Genomic DNA, 20,621 nt, shown 5'->3' with positions numbered 1-20,621 from the left:
ATAACCCCCTGCGCTCTACAACAGCTCCTCGTGCTCTACACCTTTACAAATGTATGATTAGAAGAGAACTCATTGCTTAACTTTGCTGGAATCTAACACACCTGTTATGTCTTGCAGGCACATAAATAGAACAAAACAAACAGTTATACTGCAGAACTGATATATTTTACTGGAAGAGGAGGTATGTTTATTAAGCAAACAGCTTCACAATCATAATATAGCCTATGAATTCTTGATCAAGATATTTAAACATTTAAACAAAAGGTCTTATTTAATCATTGTAGATAGTGGTGGCCCTGTTGGACATACCTCAACAAACTAAAATTATAGCTTGACGTTCACTATTTCCTTGAACTGAGACCTTTTTTCCCCCTCACTATAAGACTTTGTCTGACCTATTGTCCTTCTCGGCTCTTTCTGAGTCACAGGTAAAAGTGAAATTCCGAGCAGACTTGTGAAACCGTTTCATTATCAAGCAGATAGCAGCGAAGTGGTGGAGTGCACGACTCCATCTCTTGCTACATAAAGCGACCTACGCTTGAGAGAACATAGGAAATTGCTTATTTGCTTTGTAGATCTGTTTGCTACAGAAACAGACCCCTGACCTTTGTTACATTTCTACTTTTACGTATCTTTATCTTTCGTATCAAGATGGCTAATAAAGTAAAAGAAGCAGCTGGTGGTAATTTCAACAGCTGTTTTTCATTTCAGAGCTGCTGCACACTTCGAGTAATAGACTTTAAATTCTGCAAACTATTCTTATTTGTTTCTTGATACCGTCCGATAGCGTCGGAACTCCGCTTTCACATTCCAGAACGTTTAGCGCTCTAGGGATGAGGGGAACCGGTGCGTGTTCTCCTGCTGCAGTCTGTTACTGATAGTGACTATATAATACGACCTTGCTCCTTTGAGCCTAAGTAATACAATTAACACTAATGGGACAAGATTAGGCTCCAGGTTTCTCTTATTTATTTATTTCTCATTATTTTTTCTTGATTCATTGCTATCACAAAGGAAATATCCTGCCTGCAACGGTTTTGATTATTTCTTTGGGCAACAAAATACTTAATTATTTACTCCATAGATTATTTTGCTGCAGAAGTAGAGCCCTGACCTTTCCGTTTCATGGGCTTTATCGCGATTTGGCATAGAAGCAAAACGAGCTGGGTGATGGCGTGGCAGTCTGGCTCGAGATAGAGAGCAGGTGTCAAAATGCAGGAAGTCTAGGGGCTGGTGTTTCAACTGCAGTGCGTCCCACTATAACCTGAATCTGGATTGGAGCCCTGCAATCCAGTGTGCTAACTGCAGGGCATGAAATAACAATTTTTGCACTTGTACTCCGCAGGATAACAGGCATAAAATAATGATAATGTTGCTTCTTCAACCTCTTTGCCTCTTTCTAGCTACAAATGACCAGTTTTCCCCTTCTCCAGCTTTGTGCAAATAACTGACATCTGGGACACAGAATGGTCAGGACATAAAAATAGGGCTTGCATATGAGAGCTACATTTTCTAAGCCTAATTGTTCTCTATTCCCCTGTATTATGAGAGTAGGGTGGGAGGACAATACAGTCTTCCACGTGACTTCTCGGAAAGAACAGGAATGTCTCCAACTGCTTCTACTCCTCTCTGACGCAGAGGTTGTAATCATACTGCAGGTCTTTGCTTTCAGGCGTTTGCACAAAAAAAGGCTAGTAAGCGTTTTGTGTACAACAGAAAATGCCAATGAATTCAACTTGACTGTCAAAAGCATTTAACATAGACATTAGAAAACTAGCCGACATTCCTTAAGTTCAAAAGCTGCCCTTGGTGTTGCGTCACTTCTCCCTCCAGACTGACATGACAAGGCCACGGTTGGCAGAGGAGTATTTACAGCTCATTTGTGCAGCATGTAATTTAATAGTCTTGCCCTGTCCCCACTGCTGGCTGTGGAAAAGGAATGAGCATGGATTTGATACTTTTTGGCTGGTGAATACTAAACATCCCTGGGCAGGAACACAGACAGGATTTAGCCTGTCTAATAAAGAAAGCTCAGTGCCTGTTTCAGAACTCTGTTTTATTTGATAGTTATGGTTTCTGCATCTTCTCTCAAGGAAACGGTTTCAAAGCTTTCCATTTCCAGTTTGGTAAAAGACCATGAAGGTGTTTAAAGATCCTTTGATATGACATTGTCATGAGACACCAGTTATGGTTAGAGTTCTCCTAGATTGCGTGCTTTAAATGTGAAGCATCTAATAAAAAAGCTGCATTTTTAAATAAGTAAAACACCATTAACTCTTATCATTTCATTTTTGTTTTACAGAAGCAAGGAATTAACATATTGAACCTTTGTAAGACAAAGCATTTGTGTTGTGACTAATTAATCTCGATCTCAGAAACATCCACCAAAAATCAAATCTAAAAACACAAGTAACACTCTTTACTTTAATTGCTGGCCATAATGTGAAGTACTTACATGTACACTAAGAGCATTTCTGTAATGTTACAACGTACAAATACAAGAAATGGAGTACAGTTTCTTTCTTGCTTTGTCGTCTATCTTTTATGCTTATCTAAAAAAATGAATTCATAACATAAATCAAATCTTACTTGTCTGTTCTGTCTAGATCTTCAAACATGGGTGAATCCATGCTGTCCACTGGGATCTTATAAAGCTTTCCAAATCGTCCTCTCTCCATGGTGCTGTGCTGTGAACTCATACCCTCACAAGAAAAAGAGGCTGTGACCCACGATATCTTTACACTGGCTGTGCTGAGAGAAGGAATGTCGTTGGGATTAAAGGTTTCTTTTACAACCGCTTTTCACCAATGGAGCTCTGCTGAACTGTCTCACCCACTGGCACAGCTACACTCCTTACTCATCTCAAGGTGATGTCAGCTTGTGTTACCTTGGAAACTTCCAAATTGCAGCAACCGCTGCAACACCAAATTCCACAACGCGTGCTTCCTATAGATGTGCAACACATCTTTGTAGAATTGTGGTTTATATTGGCAACAAAGCATTATTCAGCAAAAAGCAGCTTAATGTACAGGGATTGCTGTAAGCAAGTCCCGCCCATTGTACCAGTCGAACTTATATATTTCCTATCATGGAGACTTTTAGCTTTGCACTGAAGTCTGTACACCTTTAGCAAAGAACAGCTTGCCAATGCAGTTACAATTATTTTCATGTGCATACCCCTGTTGGAATGTGAGCTAAAAATATTCTTCCCTGAAAGCGTTATAGAATATAAAAATAACAGCAAAAAACTGGCTTGACTCTTCCATCCATTGCTAGAAACCTGCTTGTGGGATGTCAGTTCATCACAGTTTTTTTAAGGAGCTCCTAACCACTAACCTCTTTACCACAGACCTGCAGATCGACTCTACAGTTTCTTAAAGGCTTTATCCATTTTTTTCCAATTTTGTGCTCATAATACGACTGCCCACAAAATATTCTACTGTAGAAAAACATTAAATGACCCCTGGGTAACCCCAAACAGGGTCTTTTACAGTCTTTCTATCTAATCACAGTAAGAAGCATGTTATTTTACTTTATCAATATGCTGTTTCAGCATTATTACTTCTGAAGCGGTGCAAAGTTCACCTCCTGTTCCTGTAAAGTTAAGATGTGAAGGTGTGCTAAGGAAGCTTAATGATGTGATGTGTTGCACAAGCTGTGTGCAGAGGTTACCCCCGGATAAATGACCTGCTGTACCTCCAAAAATTATTCTGAAATTCTATCAACCTTTTTTTGAAGGCAGGAGGTGACCAGGCTGAAGGTTTATGTTTATGTGGAGTTATGCCTCGGAAAAGAAAGTGTGTGTCACATCTATGGTGTAAATGTCACATTCTCATCTTGATTAACATCTGTCACTAACAGGGACGATCAACAGTGCGGTCTGCCACAGAAGTCAAAGCCTAGTAGAGACACGGGCTTCGTACCAGATGGCCATCTTGTGGGATTCTGTCCCAGTCCTCTCACATGGCCCTGACAGGCACGTGCCTGTTCACTGCTCTCTGGGCCTTGGGCGTCACCCTTCACCCCAGCTCGTGCCACGGAGGCTGAGGTAGCAGGAATGTTATGTAAGACGATACCCTGGCTTCTTTCTGGAGGCGGAGGCTAGCCGAGAACCTTACTCAGCAACTAAACAGGCGAGGGGTGAATGGTCTCCTCCTGACTGTAGCCTCAGCTGATGCACTGGAGGTGAAAGATCCTGAGCTAATCTTCTGGTTAGATCTGTGCTGATGCTTAAAACTGATCGCTTTTATTCCCCAGCTCATGGCGCCTCATGCCATCAATAGGTTGCACGAAAATAATTTGAATGTGGGATGAACAGGAATGCGGTAAAGAAATGCAGAAAAAAAATAAACAACAAGGCAGCCTCTGTGAGTCTTGAGATTGTTTCCTCACTGAAGAAACCAACCAAAACCATTGAAAACGGCTCACCCAACAGCGGTGTCAAAATTCAAAACCTCACAACCAAGCGTTTGTGAATGCTCATCTACATAGTAAAAAAACATCACAGGTCTGTATTTTTTTCCCCTGTGCTAATCTTATTTTTGCTGAGCAGCTATCAAAAAGCCTGCAGTGGAAAAAAGGCATGAAATGCTTTGTTAAAAAAGGTAAGCTACTGTATGTCTAAAGCAACACAGTGCTTTCTGTACCCACACACTGCAATCTGGCAAGATCAGAGAAATATTCCTCGAGGGTTGTGTAGGAAGGGACAGAAATAGAACTAAAGGAACCCCAGCATCTGATCTGAGCTCACACCTTCTCTGTTTGGTCTTATTTGTTTCTGTCGTGTTTTTCCACCTCCCTGTGGGTGCACACATAGCCAAACTCGGACCCATCTGTGCCGAATCGCTCTCACGCACTTTCTTTTGCACTGAACAGGAAAGAGAGCTCTAGAAGGGCCGGCAACACCTTGTCTTTCTTAGACAGCACTTAGTCTTTTTTGTCACCATTCTAGACCCAGAGCTCTCGGGTTCTTCAGCTTGGCTTTGAGCCACAGTATGTGTGTGAAAACACACGTTACCACACTGACACTCACAAGGGTGACTAACGTCTTTTCATTACCAGCACGGTGTTCTACTCTGAATGAGCTTTGAGATTTACTGCTCTTGCTTCCTCTTTTGTAATCACTCAACTCAAAAAAATATTGCTTTAAGATAGTTTTTTAAACTGGCAATAAACATTTGTTATGTGTCCACAATGCCTTGGGAGTAATCTTGTTCTGAAAATTCTGAATTACTGCATTTGCTAGTTTCTCTGGAGGTTTCGGATTTCAGTTTTCATGTTTTCAGCTGTGTGTGGGCTATTGTTGTAAACTTTGGCTTTAAAGCACAACCACAAAAAAAGTCGCAGGACCTCAGCTCTGAAAAATAGAGGTGCCAACATCAACCATGGCTAAGAAAAATAAAGCATTCTCCATACTGCGAATGTTCCACAATAATGATAATCACAGTTATTACATACATTTATATAGTGCTTTTCATCCCAACAGAAGCTTCACATACAGGTGTGTACCTACTTCACCCTCCCTGGATGACACGAGGAAGTCATTCTGCACCAGCATGCCAGCTGCGCACTGAGAAGCAAGACACTGCTCAACCAGTTGAATTATGGAGACCGGATTGTACCAGTCCACAGTGGAATTTAACCTGCTGAACATCCCTCTGTCGTACAAACAGCGCAATGGTGTTGCTTGGAGGCCAGACAACAATACAGTTCCAGAGACTTTGTTGCTTGGGCCCCTTATAATTATCCGAATAATAACAACAGGCTTCCAAGCAACTTTGTTATAGCAGGATGCCTATTGTCACTACTAATAATAACAGTGGCTCAAGCCAGTGCTTCCATTCTTTCAGCGGTGTTCTCCGTTCTGAACGCTCACACCAGCCGTCAAAACCAGAGCAAAACAGCAACGCCATTCACCCTCAGAGGAGCAGGACAACCCTACAATACTGTTCTAGAAGTGTCTGCAAAGTTATTCCAAAGAGAAAAAGTGCTTACAAGCTCTGTCTGTCATCAAAGAGCACAGGAAATTAGTATAATTATTTTTTAATTTAATTTCTTCAAATGTACTTCATTCATAAAGACTCGATTTTCAGTATCTCAAGTCCCAGAAAATAAAGGATTTTTCTGCTTTTCTTAATTTAAGACTATTGTGAGAATAAACCGTAGCAGGCAGAAACATATATCAAAATGTACGATAAGGTATTTAGTGTAGTAAACTGTATTAAACCCAACTGTGTAATTCAGGCATGAACATGGACAAAGTCAATAAAAGACTAGCAACAAGTAATGTCTCATATTTGACTACAGATTAAAAGAGTGACTTTTGATGTTACTCAAATGGAACCCTTTCTCACAGCTTTCTTTCCAGATCAATACTATATGTAGTTGTTGTTAGCTTTATGACATTCATTCATCAAAAACTAAGAGCAGCTGCAAAAGTGAGCAGGACATGCACCCATCTAGAGTGTTCACTAGTTAGTATCTAACTGATCAAAGGATCTCACTGAGCTGGGTCTTGAAAGCCAGGGTATTGGCTACAACAACATGGCTGGGTAGTTTGAATTTCAGTGCTTATTCTGGAGACATTTCGTGGTTTGATCACATGCCCACTTTTAGAAGCCAATTAGGAGTTACTAAACCTTCACTAGTTCCAGTTTTTTTTATCATTATTGATTATATCTGTTTAAACATTTCGGTTACTACTATTGCTAATTACATATATCACCACTCCAATTAAAAGAATAGTGTCAGGTTTTCTAATTTAACAAACTGGAAAAATAAATATGCAACCACAGACACGTATAAACTGGGAAACTGCCAGGGTGAAATGCCTGTTAAATGGGCTCTGGGATTAGTGATCAGTGTCACCAGCAAATTGCACTTGCGGGATTGATGAGTCAAATCACCAAGCAGCTGTGTTGTTGGGTGAGACAGCTCACCTTATTGTGTAATTCACATATTTTTATTGTTTTTAACAGGCAGACATAATCAGCCAAAATTCGGTTTAAGGGGATCACAAAGAATAAACACTAAAAAATTGGAATATGACACATATGGTCTTTTTTTGTTAAAAAAAAGGAAACTTTAAACACTGAAAATGGGGATCAGCTTTGCTTAAGGAGTTTCCAAAGTCATGAATTTGATTTACTACTTTAAGATAAATTCCTTCCACAGATTATCATCTCCTGTGAATCCTGAAATATCTGTCATTTCAGAAATGCTTCCGGAACAAACAACACCCCTGCTAGTAAATAGTGTTTCAAAACATCCTGTCTGCTTGTGCCATCAGCCCATTGACAAACTGACAGGTGTGTAAGGGATTACTTTTTTCAAATTAGCACTAATGTATTGGAAATAATTTAACATTTTGAACAAAATTATTAAAAACTAATACATTACTACATTGTTTGCATTATTATGTAAAGTAACACATTACTATAAACATGCTCCATGTTTCAGTTTCTTTTCATAAAAGAAAAACTTGCAGCATAGGATTACCAGTATATAAAATATCATTTAAAATTCAATGAAGTACAGGAATATTTTTCACTAGATGATGTTTCCCATTTAACCATGAAATGGATTCAAATATTCACAAAGGTGACATGGACACACACAGTATGCGTCTTCAGCATTTTTTCCATTTTTATTCTTCTGCAGACCAAGGTCAGACACGTACAGTATGACACGTTGCTAAACTTTTGTCATGTCTCATAACATCTCTAGGGATGTAAAAAACAGTTCAAGGTGGGCATTTTTTAAACTGCCTATTGAGTAACATATGCTTAGCCACATTTATTAAATACAGATAATAACCTGCCACCAGTTTAATTTCTTACTTCTTTTTACTTTGGTTCTAAAACAGGAAATGCAAAGACATCCAATTAACTTGCAACCCGACCCTCTTTTAGAGGAACTGACTGAACTGTCCTTGAAGGAATATCTTTTACTGTACTTTAAACAAACTGAACAGGGCTCTCATTTCTAACCCGAGATAAGACCATTGTTACCAATTAACTCCTCACTGTACCCTGTTTAAAGATCTCTACTGCTCTTATCACCAAGGCTTAAAAATGGTTTCCAGTTCACCGTCTTACCACATATGGTACCACAGAACAGCCACCAAAGCAGGATTTAAAACTCACATTTGTCTGCTTTTAGTTTTCTTTACACTCCCTTCGCCAAACAACTTTAAGGGAAGTCTTATTGAAATCTTGAAAATTCGCTTGAAAATTTGCTCGTATGTTCTGGTGTTCTGGTGTGCTAACTTCAGGTGCTCTGCTTATTTTTATAATTATGTCCCGATTCATCAGCCTGTTCCAAGGGGGAACGTAAGACCTGCTGCGTCAAATTGTTGGATATTTCTGCACAGAGTTGGTGACAGTATAGAAAGCACTGCAGCAAAAGTATCAGGTTAAAATGAAGAATTACAAGAGGAAAAGAAGATGTTTTTATAATTCTTTTCTGTAAGATGCTGGCTCGTGGTTTGTACGCTGGCATGATAGGGCAAATGATTTTGAATTAATTCAGCTGATGCTCTTGTCCGCTGATGATACACTGACGCCCAGGTGGGGTAGTACAGCCATACTACCCCACCTGGGATTCAACTCCCACGTCTGAGCCCAGAGCCCATTATGGTGCCTGGGAGCCCATTCCCCTGGGAATACAGGGGAACAGATAGACTGCGTGTTGATTGGATTTGTCAGTATACAAAGCTTAACAAGCAAAGACACCAAGACAAAAAAATAAAGAAACCATTCTGACAGTACAGGAATCTGGAGTTCCATTAATGCTGTTGATTTAACAGTCAAGAAATATCTGCAAGTTCTTATTTTTTCCTTAAGTTATCCAAAAGGATAAAATGCCAATAATAGCAAGACATGATAAACAGATATGAAAGGAAATATATTTCTCAAAATTTAACTGCACTTTACTGAACTCCTTTAAGTTGTGTTTTAAGATAAAGTAACTTACACTTTAATATATGACCTACCAGAATTCTGGAAGTTCTGCCACACAATGGCTCCCATATAACGAAAGACGAAAAACCGAGGGTTGACAAACACTGCCATCTACTGGTCACATGGATACTTCCTCGATTTTCAATAATGTTGAGCATCTCCCTTTGTTTCTAGTTTGTATAGTGGAAAATGAGTTTAGTTTTCTTGTATAGTTTTAGTAGTCACTTTATGGCAGGTTTAAGTAAAAAGCTGGTCTTTTAGAAAAGTGTTTTACCAACCTTTTTTCCAGTAGCTTATCTTTTGTTAAACTCATAATGACTATTCCTCATATCCATTCACTGATTTGAAGTAATCTCTTGAACCAATACATGGTAGTGATGAGCTGGAACCTCATCTAAGCAAGCAACAGGCACAAAGCAGAATACACCCTGGACTGGTAAGTAAGTACTCTAGCTTTTTATCACATGATTCTGTGGGAGGTTCCTAGTGCCTGGTAGGCAGTCAGACTGCGTGAAGACGCAAGATGGTGTCAATTCTCATTACTACAGATGTTAGGTGGCATGGTGGCACTGTGATTAGCATTGCTGCCATGCAGTGCTGGGTTCTAGGGTCAATTCAGGACCTGGGGTGCTGTCTGTGTGGTGTCTGTATGTTCTCCCTGTGTTTGCGCATCTTACCTCTGGGTGCTCCGGTTTCTCCCACACTCCAAAATCACTGAGAAGTTATTGGCTTCTAGGAAAATTGGCCCCAGTGTGATTGCGTTTGTCTCGCAACTCTTTCAAAGTCTACCCTGCCTTGCGCCCATTGCATGCCAGGATAGGCTCTACCTTGGAAGAAGCAGTTAGAAAATGAATTAATATTATAGATGCTACCCCTATAATATAATATCACCGATAATATTATAGGTGATACCACCTTTCGCTCAAATCTATGTCTGCATTTATGATGCCAACTGTCATTCCAACAGAAAAGTTACAGCTTAACAGCAATAAAAAAGCTGTACAAGAGCACAGAGCAAAGGCATTACAAGAAGTCTTTTTATTTACGCATGAATAAAAGTCCTTCATTACCAAAGAGATCAAGAGTTAGTCATTTTGTGTGAAAGTTTACAGCTCTTTGTAAACACACCATTTATATAAGCTAAGGCAAACAGAGTTTGCCAACTTTGAATTCCAATTACATACCACATAAGGAAATGTCAACCAGCTCGAAAGCTGCATGTTACAATCATTCTCTTTTACAAGTTTGAACAAGGGCACTGCAGTTTTCCCTGGCTGGGAGAATCAGCACATTTTTGCATGATCCAAGCACAGCCCACTTCCTTTCCTATAAAATGACGTGACTGCAGGACCAGGGTGGTGTGACTGAGGCTGAACACCCCGGTACAGACTCACGTGAAAGCAATCATAGCAAAACGAAAAGCAGGCTGTCTTCTGATCTACACAGTGCGGTCTGGGTCTGTACTTACAACCATGTCAAAGAGAGTGCTGAAGGTCCTTAGTAACATTAGTAACGATCACAAACCCTGAGCAAATGAAATAAAAATGCTTGTCAAACTGTCCAAATCCAATGGATGATGATAAGCATGCATTCTTTTAAAACTTTCAACACCAGTACAACCACAGGAACAATCCGAATGCACTTTCTACACAAATAAAGTGGCTTGCAGAAAATATGCATTTAAGATCTTGTTGAAATTAACACTGTGGTGCATGCCAACCTATGAAACCCCTTTTCCTAAGCTGGGACACCCCAACAAGCTAAACAGCCAGGCTTCCACTTTAATTGGAAAAAACATGTCCCATACTGGAAAACAAGGTCATTCCTAAATTTCCTGAAGGAAATTCTCTTAGGATCCCACAAGCATCTATAATACATACATTTACTAACCATTCTTATAAATATTAAAAGGATTACAGCTCTACAGACATTAGGATGGTGACCATTTCACACCTTCTTCTTTGCAAACATGTTCAGATCCCATCATATTGGTTGGGGTCACTAATGTACAGTTTCAGATCTTGCCACAGATTTTCTATCAGATTCAAGTCAGGACATTGATTGGGCCACTTTCTTTCTGTTGAACAGGTCTTTAGCAGCCTGAAGCAGGTTTCCCTCTTGCTTGTCCTTTGAACCTCACTCTTGACAAGCCTCTCAGCCCTACTTCCCAACTGACGAGAAGCAGGAATGTTGTCACCACCGAGCTTGACAGTCGAAATGCTGCTGGGTTTGCACCACAGGCAACACTTTGGATTCAGACCTAAAAGTTTCAATTCTGGCATAATTGGCTGTAAAAACTTTTGCATTGAATGACATTTGCCATTGAACTAACTACATGACTTGTCAAAGTAATTGAGTGTACCTGGACTAAGATGGGTTCACAGCTGAATACTCAACATATTTTAGGAACTTTAAATTATTAATTTTATAATGATTGATTAATGACAGCTTGTAGAACACATCAGCGCTAGAGGAGAGAAGTGCTAGTTAGGGCTTGATATACGAGAAGCCAGAACAGCCCCTCAGTTTTCTAAGAATGTGAAACTTATCAATTCAGACAAATGTGGTAGAGGTAAATTTACATCCACATGATATATCTGTCAGCAGACTCGAAACCAGATGATAAAACTGGTTGTTCAATTCGCTACAGGAAATGATCTGAATTTACACTTTCTGTGCTATAGCTAAGAATTGTCACCACAAGCGTCTCAACATTTCCCTCACACAAACCCACAGTCACACCAAGCTTAGTGGAATTCCCCCCCATGCAGACATCCATTTTTAAATGCCACCTGCACAGTAGTATGTCCTATCAGATGACTTAATTCTACTCATTATATACTGTAACAACTGTAGCTCGAACGTTTGGCACTTACATTTGGCAACAACATTAAGGGCAAATATTGGGACAGTCGTATTATTTGCTAGCCCAGCCCTGGCATCAGTGTTTCTTTCAGCCCTCAAGACCATGAGCACGTCCCCTTTGGCCAAATTAGGCAGAGAATAACTGATCTAAAGACATGGACTTACCTGTAGATGTGCAAAACAATGAAAGTATTAAATTTAGTTCTGTTCCACCTGATTAACTATCCAGTGGGTGTAGGGCCCAGGAGAGGGTAACAGGGTGGAAGAACATTTCAAATTTCAAACAGGCTGCCATTGTACCCCAAAATCAGAACCCAGGGACTTGTAGCTGTCTCAGTGTCACCAGCAAAGACTGCACGAAAATAACTTCTATTCTGTTTACGCAAAAGACGTGCATTGCTTCTTATATTCTTCTGCTGAATGGATATACAGCCTAATAAATGTTGGCAACTTTTGGTAAAGAAGTGCACTGCATGTGTACTGAAAGCTTCCATGGAAAAGAGGGAGTGCGATGGAGCAATAACAAAGACCCGCTCTTACTCATGGTACTGGGGTGGCATGGTGGTGCAGTAGTCAGCACTGCTGCCTCACCACGCCGGGCCCGGGTTCAATCCAGTCCCTTTGGAGCCCCTGTCTGCGTGGAGTTTGTATGTTCTCTCTGCGTTTGTGTGGGTTTCCTCCAGGTGCTCCAGTTCCCTCCCATACTCAAAGGGGGAGGGTTCTGTAAAATTGTGTGTAAATTGTGTGTGTTTTAAGTCTGGGTGTGCCCTGCGATGGACCGGTATACCCTGGATGGGATATCTTGCCTTAGGCCTGTTGCTTGCCGAGATAGGCTCTGACCCTCCCTCCATCCTGTATTGGAGAAGCGGACTAGAATGTGGATGGTGCTGCCCGTTAATAGGAGACTGGTGCTTTCTAAAATTAAGAGAAATAATGAAGTGAAAAATACACCTTTTTTATCTGCTGTGAGCCCTACAGGAGGGCTATCTGTGATGGTAAGAGCAATAATGTCCCTCACTAACATCACAAATTTCCCCATTACGACATCAAGCTTCCACCCCTTGTCCTGATGCAGTTCAAACTACTCTTCCACACAAACAAAACCACTACAAATTGGAGTCCACTTATCCATTTTCTAACTGCTTCTTCAGGGTATACTTGAATCAAAAGTTAAAAAAGACACAATTCTTGAGAAAGCAAAAAGTCCACGTTCTTGCAGTACAAATGACATCTGTTTTTAAAATGAAAGTTTCTCAGTAACCTTAACAGCAGGTCTAAGGAACTTTGTACGCAGACAACAGCCATCTATCCTGTTCGAGGCAATAAACTCAGCTCCTCAGCTCTCAAGGCCACTGCATGTGTTCATACATAAGATAAAAAAGTGAGAGGTGAGAGGAAATAAGTGACACAAAACAAATGTAAATACTAGTCACACGCTGTAAACTATCATGCGATCATGGGGAGTTTTCAATTACTCTGGAAAATTTTTCCAAATTCCATATGAGGATAAACTGAGGGAGGGAACAATAGTGTTCATTCTTCTTTATTGTGATGTCTACGTTCACCAAACCTCCGCACAGCTGAACAGGCGCCTGTTGGCATTTATTTAAAGTGCCACAAACACTGATGTCGAAGTACAATGGCAGCCCAGTGAGGCCTCCTTTATTAGGGAAGCTGTAAACTAGGTGGACAGGCCTGGACAATGCATGACAAAGACAACAAAAACGTTATGAAAACCTGCTCCATCTAGAACCAGTATCTCCTTTCAGTCAGCTTCAAATGCACGTGAGACCTAGAGCCAGGATCCTGAAACTACTCAGAGATTCAGATCTCTGTAAAATGTAGCTACTTCACATTACAATAATCCATCCATTCATGCATTCGTTCGTTCATTCATTTTCTTACCACTTCTTCCATCTGGGGTCATGAGGGAGCTGGAGCCAGAGCCTGTCCTGGCAAGCAACCGGTGCAAGGCAGGGTACACCCAGGATGGGACACCAGTCCATCGCAGGACACACAGACACACACACACACCAGGGCCCATCGTCCCCGAAGCCAATTAACCTAACGGTATGTTTCTGGACTGGGGGAGGAAACCGGAGCATCTGGAGGAAACCCATGTGAACACGAGCGCAGCACACAAACTCCACACAGACAGTGAAGGGCCAGAATTGAACCCAGGGCCCCAGTACAGTGAGGCACTAATGCTAACCCCTGCGCCACCAAACTGCCCACAACACAGGAATGCTCTATTTAAATGTTAGTCTCAAAGGCTTTGATTGTCTTGGCCCCCCGCCGCTTGTCTTATCTACAGAACTCTCAGCTGCCAAGAAGCTCTGAACTGTTACAGCAACCTGAAAGTGATCCGATTTTGTAAACACACTAAAATATCGTATCGTGAATTTCTGAACTAATCTGGCTTGTACTTCTATCCTCCGATCCAGTTATCTCAGATCCCACTAGCTGGCTCGAATATATATAAAGAGCATGCTAATCCAGGCCTGGATGGGACATCAGTTGAGAACCGATCCCCAGCAATGCAGGTCGCTGTTCGTGTAGCTGGGAGGACTGCAGCATTCGAGGTAAAATTCCTCACTCAAGGTACTTCGGCAGGGTCCCTAGCAGGGATATGACCCCACAACCCAGAATTAGCACTTACTCGTGGAGAATGGGACTCAGTCTTAAATATGTTACTGTAGAAAATGAGACATTAAATTGTCTGTTTGTTAAGAATAGGAACATCTGGATATGTACAAGAAAGATATTCAAGGTTTATCCAATTTTATGCAGCTACACTAGTAGCTCACAGGAAAGGGTCAAATTAGGAGATCAAGTAAAGTGTAAAGAGCACATTTCTACTATCCAAAACTCTGCACGTATTCCAATGGCATTGATGGTCTGCTGCACTGGAGACACAGTGCCAATCTGAGCCATTGAGAAACAAACCTTTGATGTAACTTAATGCAGTCTCTCAACAAACAGGCACGGAGTTCAGATCAGGCATAAGAGCAAAGCCAGAAAATATGTCACAAAATCCTAATTGCTGTTCTTATGAATTCTTTTCATTCCCTATTTAATGCTACATTTAACCTATGATACTCATCTCCTATGATGTAGGTCATGCAATTAATTAAGCATTAAATGAGTTTTGGAGATGCGTCACTGCCTTCAGACACCTTCACACCCATGTGGAACCGAGATCAGATTCAGATCCAGGTTTTTTTATTCCAGTCCTGTGAATGTGTAAAGGGAATTGGAATTGAAAATTGGTTTGAAAGAATGAATTTAAGGTGAACTGGAACTTTTGAAATTATGGCATTTAAAAAAAAATGTTATGCCATGTTACCTTATGTTTTAAAGAGACTGGTTTTAAATGCAGTACTTGTTAACCCATATACTGTATCACAGTATCTTGCTACATCCTTTACATCTGCAATACCACTGGCTTTTTAGTTAATAAAAGCTTCATACCATACTCTTTTCTAAACATTTCCATAGAAAACAAGCACCACCTGCTACAAAATTCACCAAGTAGCTCACACCTGAAGAAGGCTCCATGGCCGAAACGTTGTGTTCTCTTTCTTCTTTTTTTCAGCATGGAATAAACCTATTACTTGTTCCTTTGCAGCCTACGCATGCTGACGCAGCTACCCACCTGTACTCTTACCAACAGCTGACTCACAACCACGAGGGAAGCTGACTTTCAGTGCATGTCCACTATAACACCTGTCAATTTCACTGAGACACCAGAGGAAATAAGACTTTTTCTTTTTCTCATATTCAACACTGCAGAAGCTGTGGAGAATCCAGCTTTGCTGTACTGTTGTGCTGGGACACTAGCAATTGTGTTGCCAACATGGAAAGAAATGCATTTAGCATTTTATGCATTCGTACATTCTCATTTAGAATGTTTGGGTGACTTTTCTGTGGTGAGGTATTTATATTAATTATGTACTGGCAATCTTTGTTTATCTTTGTTACATTTTAGGGAGTATTCTGACTTAGAAGCATTCAGTCACATTCCCACAGTTATAGCTTCGCACCATTAAACATGTTCTACACTCAAAAATTTCCAGATGGTTGTCCATTCACATTTCACAGCTAATCTTGCTGATAGAACCTTTCACACAGAACAGGTGAGCTGTTCTCTGCCCGGACGGGGAGTCTGTCCACTGCAGGGCCACACAGACACACACACTCACATCAGGGTTAATTCTCCCAGAAGCCTATTAAACTACCAGCATGTCTTTGGACTGTGGAAGGAAACCAGAGCACCTGGAGGAAATTCACGTGAACATGGGGAGAACACACCAACTCCAAGCACACAGCACCCCTGGAAGTGAACCCAGGGCTCCAGGCAGCAATGTTAACCACTATGCCACCTCCATGTTTCTACATATAAGAAGAAGCAGTTAGTGGGTAGCACCCATGTATGCTGATAGTTCTGAGGTCACAGCCCAGCTCTTTTCTCAGTCTCTCTCCACTGTCACTCTCATTATCAAAGTAACGGTCAAGTGCAAAAGACCTTGACTATTTTTTTTCAAACTTAAAAGAACCGTGTTCTTCAATTATGGGTCTGCAAAAAAAGGTATACAGCACAAGTCACAATTAGTAATGCCAGACAACCAAACATTCATTTGTTATGTCCTGAGCAGTGTAGCCAAGGCTGTGTCTTTGACATTGTTATTAGGCCAGAACAATTTCAGAAAGGAACACGAGACTCTGACTCTTGGCTCCATCAATAGCTTTCATGGTGACAAGCCAATATGCTGAGCTGCTGGGACTTGATTCCAAGAATATTCAAACCCAGATAAAGACAATCAGCAAAAAAAAGTGCCTGGAGAGATATCAGCTGCTCCTGGAGAGGTTTCAGGAGTGTGAAGCTGCTCACTCGTCATACTTTTCCCAATGGGCACATCACTCAAACTTCGAGCTGTGAAGTCATGTTTCAGCATTCTGAAGAAGAAGCATGACCTATATTGCTCCTCTTGCTTGGGAGGATTTCAAAACTCTCTGATAAGAAGGTGTATGCAACATGAAATTACATTTTACGTTACAGGTTACGTATTCCAGAACATATTATAACATTTCTAGAATGTAACGTTTGGTGGCTTGTTCTGCTTAGGAGATATGTTACACCACTGACTGTTTTGTTTTTTTTGCTAGACCACAATATGGAAAAATATGAGTCTAAAACAAGTTGACATTTAAAATTACAGAAATGTTAAGATTCACAAAAGAAAACTGAGGATATTTTGCTGCTGATCACTTTTCTTTAGAAAATATAATCCCTGCCCTTCTCACCACTATTTAAATACACTCAGTTCTGATCACCTGGATTAAATAAACACCGTTTGCAAACTTCTTAGGCCATTCTTCTGTTCATTTCAGCCAGTAACATTTAAGGAGGGTTTCATTCAAACAAACGGAAGGGCCTGTGTACGCATTTCAAAACCCCTTTGGTGTGGCCATTCTGGTTTATGTTATTTCCAGAGAAGGGCTAAGACTCACCATCCTGTTGAAAAAAGAAACCCTCCTTACACAAGTACTGTCTTTATTTAAGGCATGGCATTGAGGAACTGAGGATTTTTTAAAGCTTTATATAAAGTTGAGACCTTCATGGGTTGTTACTGAGGTAAACATGTATGAGATATACACTGTATTGTTGTTTTTCTCACTAAGAAAATGAGGTACCCAGTAATAGACCCAGGTTTATTTCTATAGCTTATCTTGATGTTTAGCCACTGTAGACACTTCATGAGTAGATTTTCTTCGGTGGTAGAATTTCAGTCAGATTTTCACGCGAATTCTCACTTGACACTGGTGCACTAACAAAGCATATTAGCAAAGGTACCCCCAACCCCCGTAAACAACTACTTGTTCGTTTTAAGGAATCAGAAAATCCGACGTCTTCGCACTTCATTTTCTGAATACCTTTCCTGCCGTAAAGAAAAGCTCACCACCCCAGCTGAATTCCTAACGCTTCGGTATCCTGTGAAGCTCAGAGTGACTTCACCGGTCCTGCAGTCACAGTATGCGGGCTGGCTCTGATAACACAGCTATGTGTAACCCACAAGGCCAAAATATCAACACTCGGGCAGCCTTCTTCCATAAAATATCTTAATTAGGTCTGACTGTGATGCACCATGGCCAGTTTCTCTTTCCGATCACTGCATTAGGATAACCTAACTGAAATTTTAGGGGAAATGCAATGCACGGTCCTCATTTCACTTACCACATTCTGAACAGAATATCAGCAACAGCACTTCAGTACATCAATCATGTCACGTACAAACTCATGGCGTGATCTCTCATCAGAATTAATGCATACGTGGACACCAGGAGCTGCTCTGTTTCTCTGCTGAGCGATGAAGGCTGGACGTCCCGCTCTGAGCCACCGCTAAAACTACCCATCCCGACAGCGGAAAGCAGAAGCTCGTACACACCTGTCCAAGCATGACAGGTGTGACCCAGACAGCTGACAAAGGAACCCGAAGTGAGATGCCCGCACGAAAACCGGCCTCGTCTGACCCGGCTCTCTCGAAATAACGTGTTTTTGCCGAGAAACACAGATCCCGTCCCGGCACTGCCGGCCTGCTCACCTCTGTTTCATGAGATGTTTTATTCCAAATAAGCCCCTCTCGTCGATTTTCTTCAGGATTGTTTTGAGCGCTTCTCTCTTGCTCTCCAGCATTCTTCCTGCCGGCCCGGGTCCTGACAATGACACGCTGCCGCCTCTCAGCTGTTACTCTCAGCTGTAGTGTTTTTTTTTACTCCTCCATTGAAGCCGCAAATGGAAATGAGCTCCAATCGGACCAAGAGGAGCAGCCAATAGGAAGCCGAGACGTCATCGTGAAGTGCCTTAATCACGCCTCGGCCTCGCCTCTTCAAGCATATCCCTTGGACAAATAAGGATGGAGATATCAAGTTTCCTTCGAAATTCTGCAAGATTAGCAGAATAAATGGCTGTCCTGTAAAACCAGCGACCACCAAAATGCATATAGAAAGGAGTCTCTGTGTTGTAGAATTATAATTGCATGTATATTAATAGTCATTATGATTTACAGAAAGTTGCGTTGAAATACACTTCAAAAATGTAATCATTGGTTTATACTTTATCCATTTTTTAATCAAAACCGAGGCAGCCCCTGTGGCGAAAAGCGTAATAACACCCTTTCGTGGTTGCTCATATGAGTAAAGTAATACTGCATATATAAATATCGAAAAAAAATGAAACAGGATGGTCTGGTAGGAAGGCCGAGGTGCTTGAGAAGTCGGTGATGTTTCAAATATACGCTTGGTTCGGTGTGAATTATGGCGGTCTGTATGCGGTTGGGGTTGAGCATGGGGTGATTAAGGATAAAATGCACCCAAACACCTGTGGGCGGAAGGTGCTGGTGGCGGGTGTATACGTGGGGGCACAGAGTTAGGGTTAGGGTGATGTTAATAGTCAATGAGTGTGTAGAATATTATTTTGCTATTATTTTAATAATTAACTATTATTATTTTAAATAACAGCACCTGTTTGTTAAAATATGAGACCTGATTTTGAATAACAGATCGCCTTCTGTTGGCAATTTACATACAGAGCAGGGCCAACACTGAGGGAATTCAGTAGGGCTTTTAACATTACTACAGCTCTATCTTCTGCTGCTTGAGCAAAAACCTGTGGAACTTGACAGCTGCTGTAAATGTACAGTCGTTTGAAAGACAAACCCACTTACATCTCTAGGCCACCCGGACTTGATTCTGCCTCGAGAGAGTAAAGGTGGGATGTCCTGCTCCTTACCTCATGGGGATCAATCCCGGGAATGAACAATTTGAGGCAGCCAATCAAACCTACCCAGCATGCTTTCGGACAATGAGAGGAAACCAGAGCACCTGGCGAAACCTCACATGGACCAGGGATACATTCTGAGGAAAGTGATTCATTATTAATAATGTTTAATTACTGTTTGGGTGTGGGCACATGGCCTTAAGCACTCAAAATACACTGTATCTTAATTGATATATCAGTACAAACATGATCTTGTGAATTATTTAGCCTACATATGAAGTATGAAATAACTGTTATGGCATCACATATTGAGCTGCTGTGATCAAAAGTGTAAAACTGGGGGCTCTCCAGAGACTCAACCAGTAAAGGTGCTCACTCACAGACTAGACTGACCTCTGTGGAGCAGATATCACTACTTACAGCCTGGGTTTTAACATTAGCCAGTAGTGACCAGGATTGAACAAGTAATGGTGAAGAATTGACATTGAGATTCCTGTGCAGCACAGACTCCCTGTGCAAAAAGCAAGGACACCAAGGACACTTGCTGGCTTGGAGTGACAAAGATGTTCCACTGCTGCCATGGGACAGACTCTCCTGGTCAGAGCTGTGGACCCTGCAGCTTGGAACAGCTGACGGGCTGGGCCTGTGCCTCTGCTTCTCCCCTGACAAGGCACAGCAGCTCTACCTTACAAAATCACATTGTAGATGGAAGCTAATAACACATAATTGGTGCTTTCAAATACCGATGAAAAGAAACAGTTAATGCTGTGGGATTAATGAGATGCAGAAGATCATGAAAAGCAATTTATTCACTAAGAGAAGGGCACCAAAATGGAACATCACAGGTCTCATTTTTCAGAAGGAAGAAGTCCCACTGTGCATCTGTACAGTCCTCGTCTAGTTGCCTCATCTTCTCTTGAGATATTTTGATGTTTTGCTACTGAAACAGGTATTTTGTTTTCTCACGATGACACCTTTTGTCAGAAGGATGTACGGGGGATAGACCGCTGTGAAGGTTT

General features: G+C 41.2%; 1 protein-coding gene across 3 annotated transcripts in view; it reads right to left on the bottom strand.

The window, feature by feature from the left end:
• Positions 1 to 18,609, bottom strand: part of LOC148638927 (GRAM domain-containing protein 2B) — a 45,869-nt gene extending 27,260 nt beyond the window's left edge. The window contains exon 1 of one of the 3 annotated variants that reach the window (XM_088621751.1): positions 18,428 to 18,609. In XM_088621751.1, coding sequence (XP_088477877.1) covers positions 18,428 to 18,519 — 92 coding nt within the window. In that variant the 5' untranslated portion in view covers positions 18,520 to 18,609. Of the gene's footprint in view, positions 1 to 2,589; positions 2,828 to 18,427 lie in introns of those variants that run through there. The other 2 variants (XM_088621754.1, XM_088621749.1) reach the window with 2 other exon arrangements.
• Positions 18,610 to 20,621: the final 2,012 nt, after the last annotated feature.

The sequence above is a fragment of the Lepisosteus platostomus genome, chromosome 27, assembly GCF_059453375.1.
Source record: "Lepisosteus platostomus isolate fLepPlt1 chromosome 27, fLepPlt1.hap1, whole genome shotgun sequence".
NCBI classification, from domain to species: Eukaryota; Metazoa; Chordata; class Actinopteri; order Semionotiformes; family Lepisosteidae; genus Lepisosteus; species Lepisosteus platostomus.
This window is presented reverse-complemented; position numbering and strand designations above follow the sequence as displayed.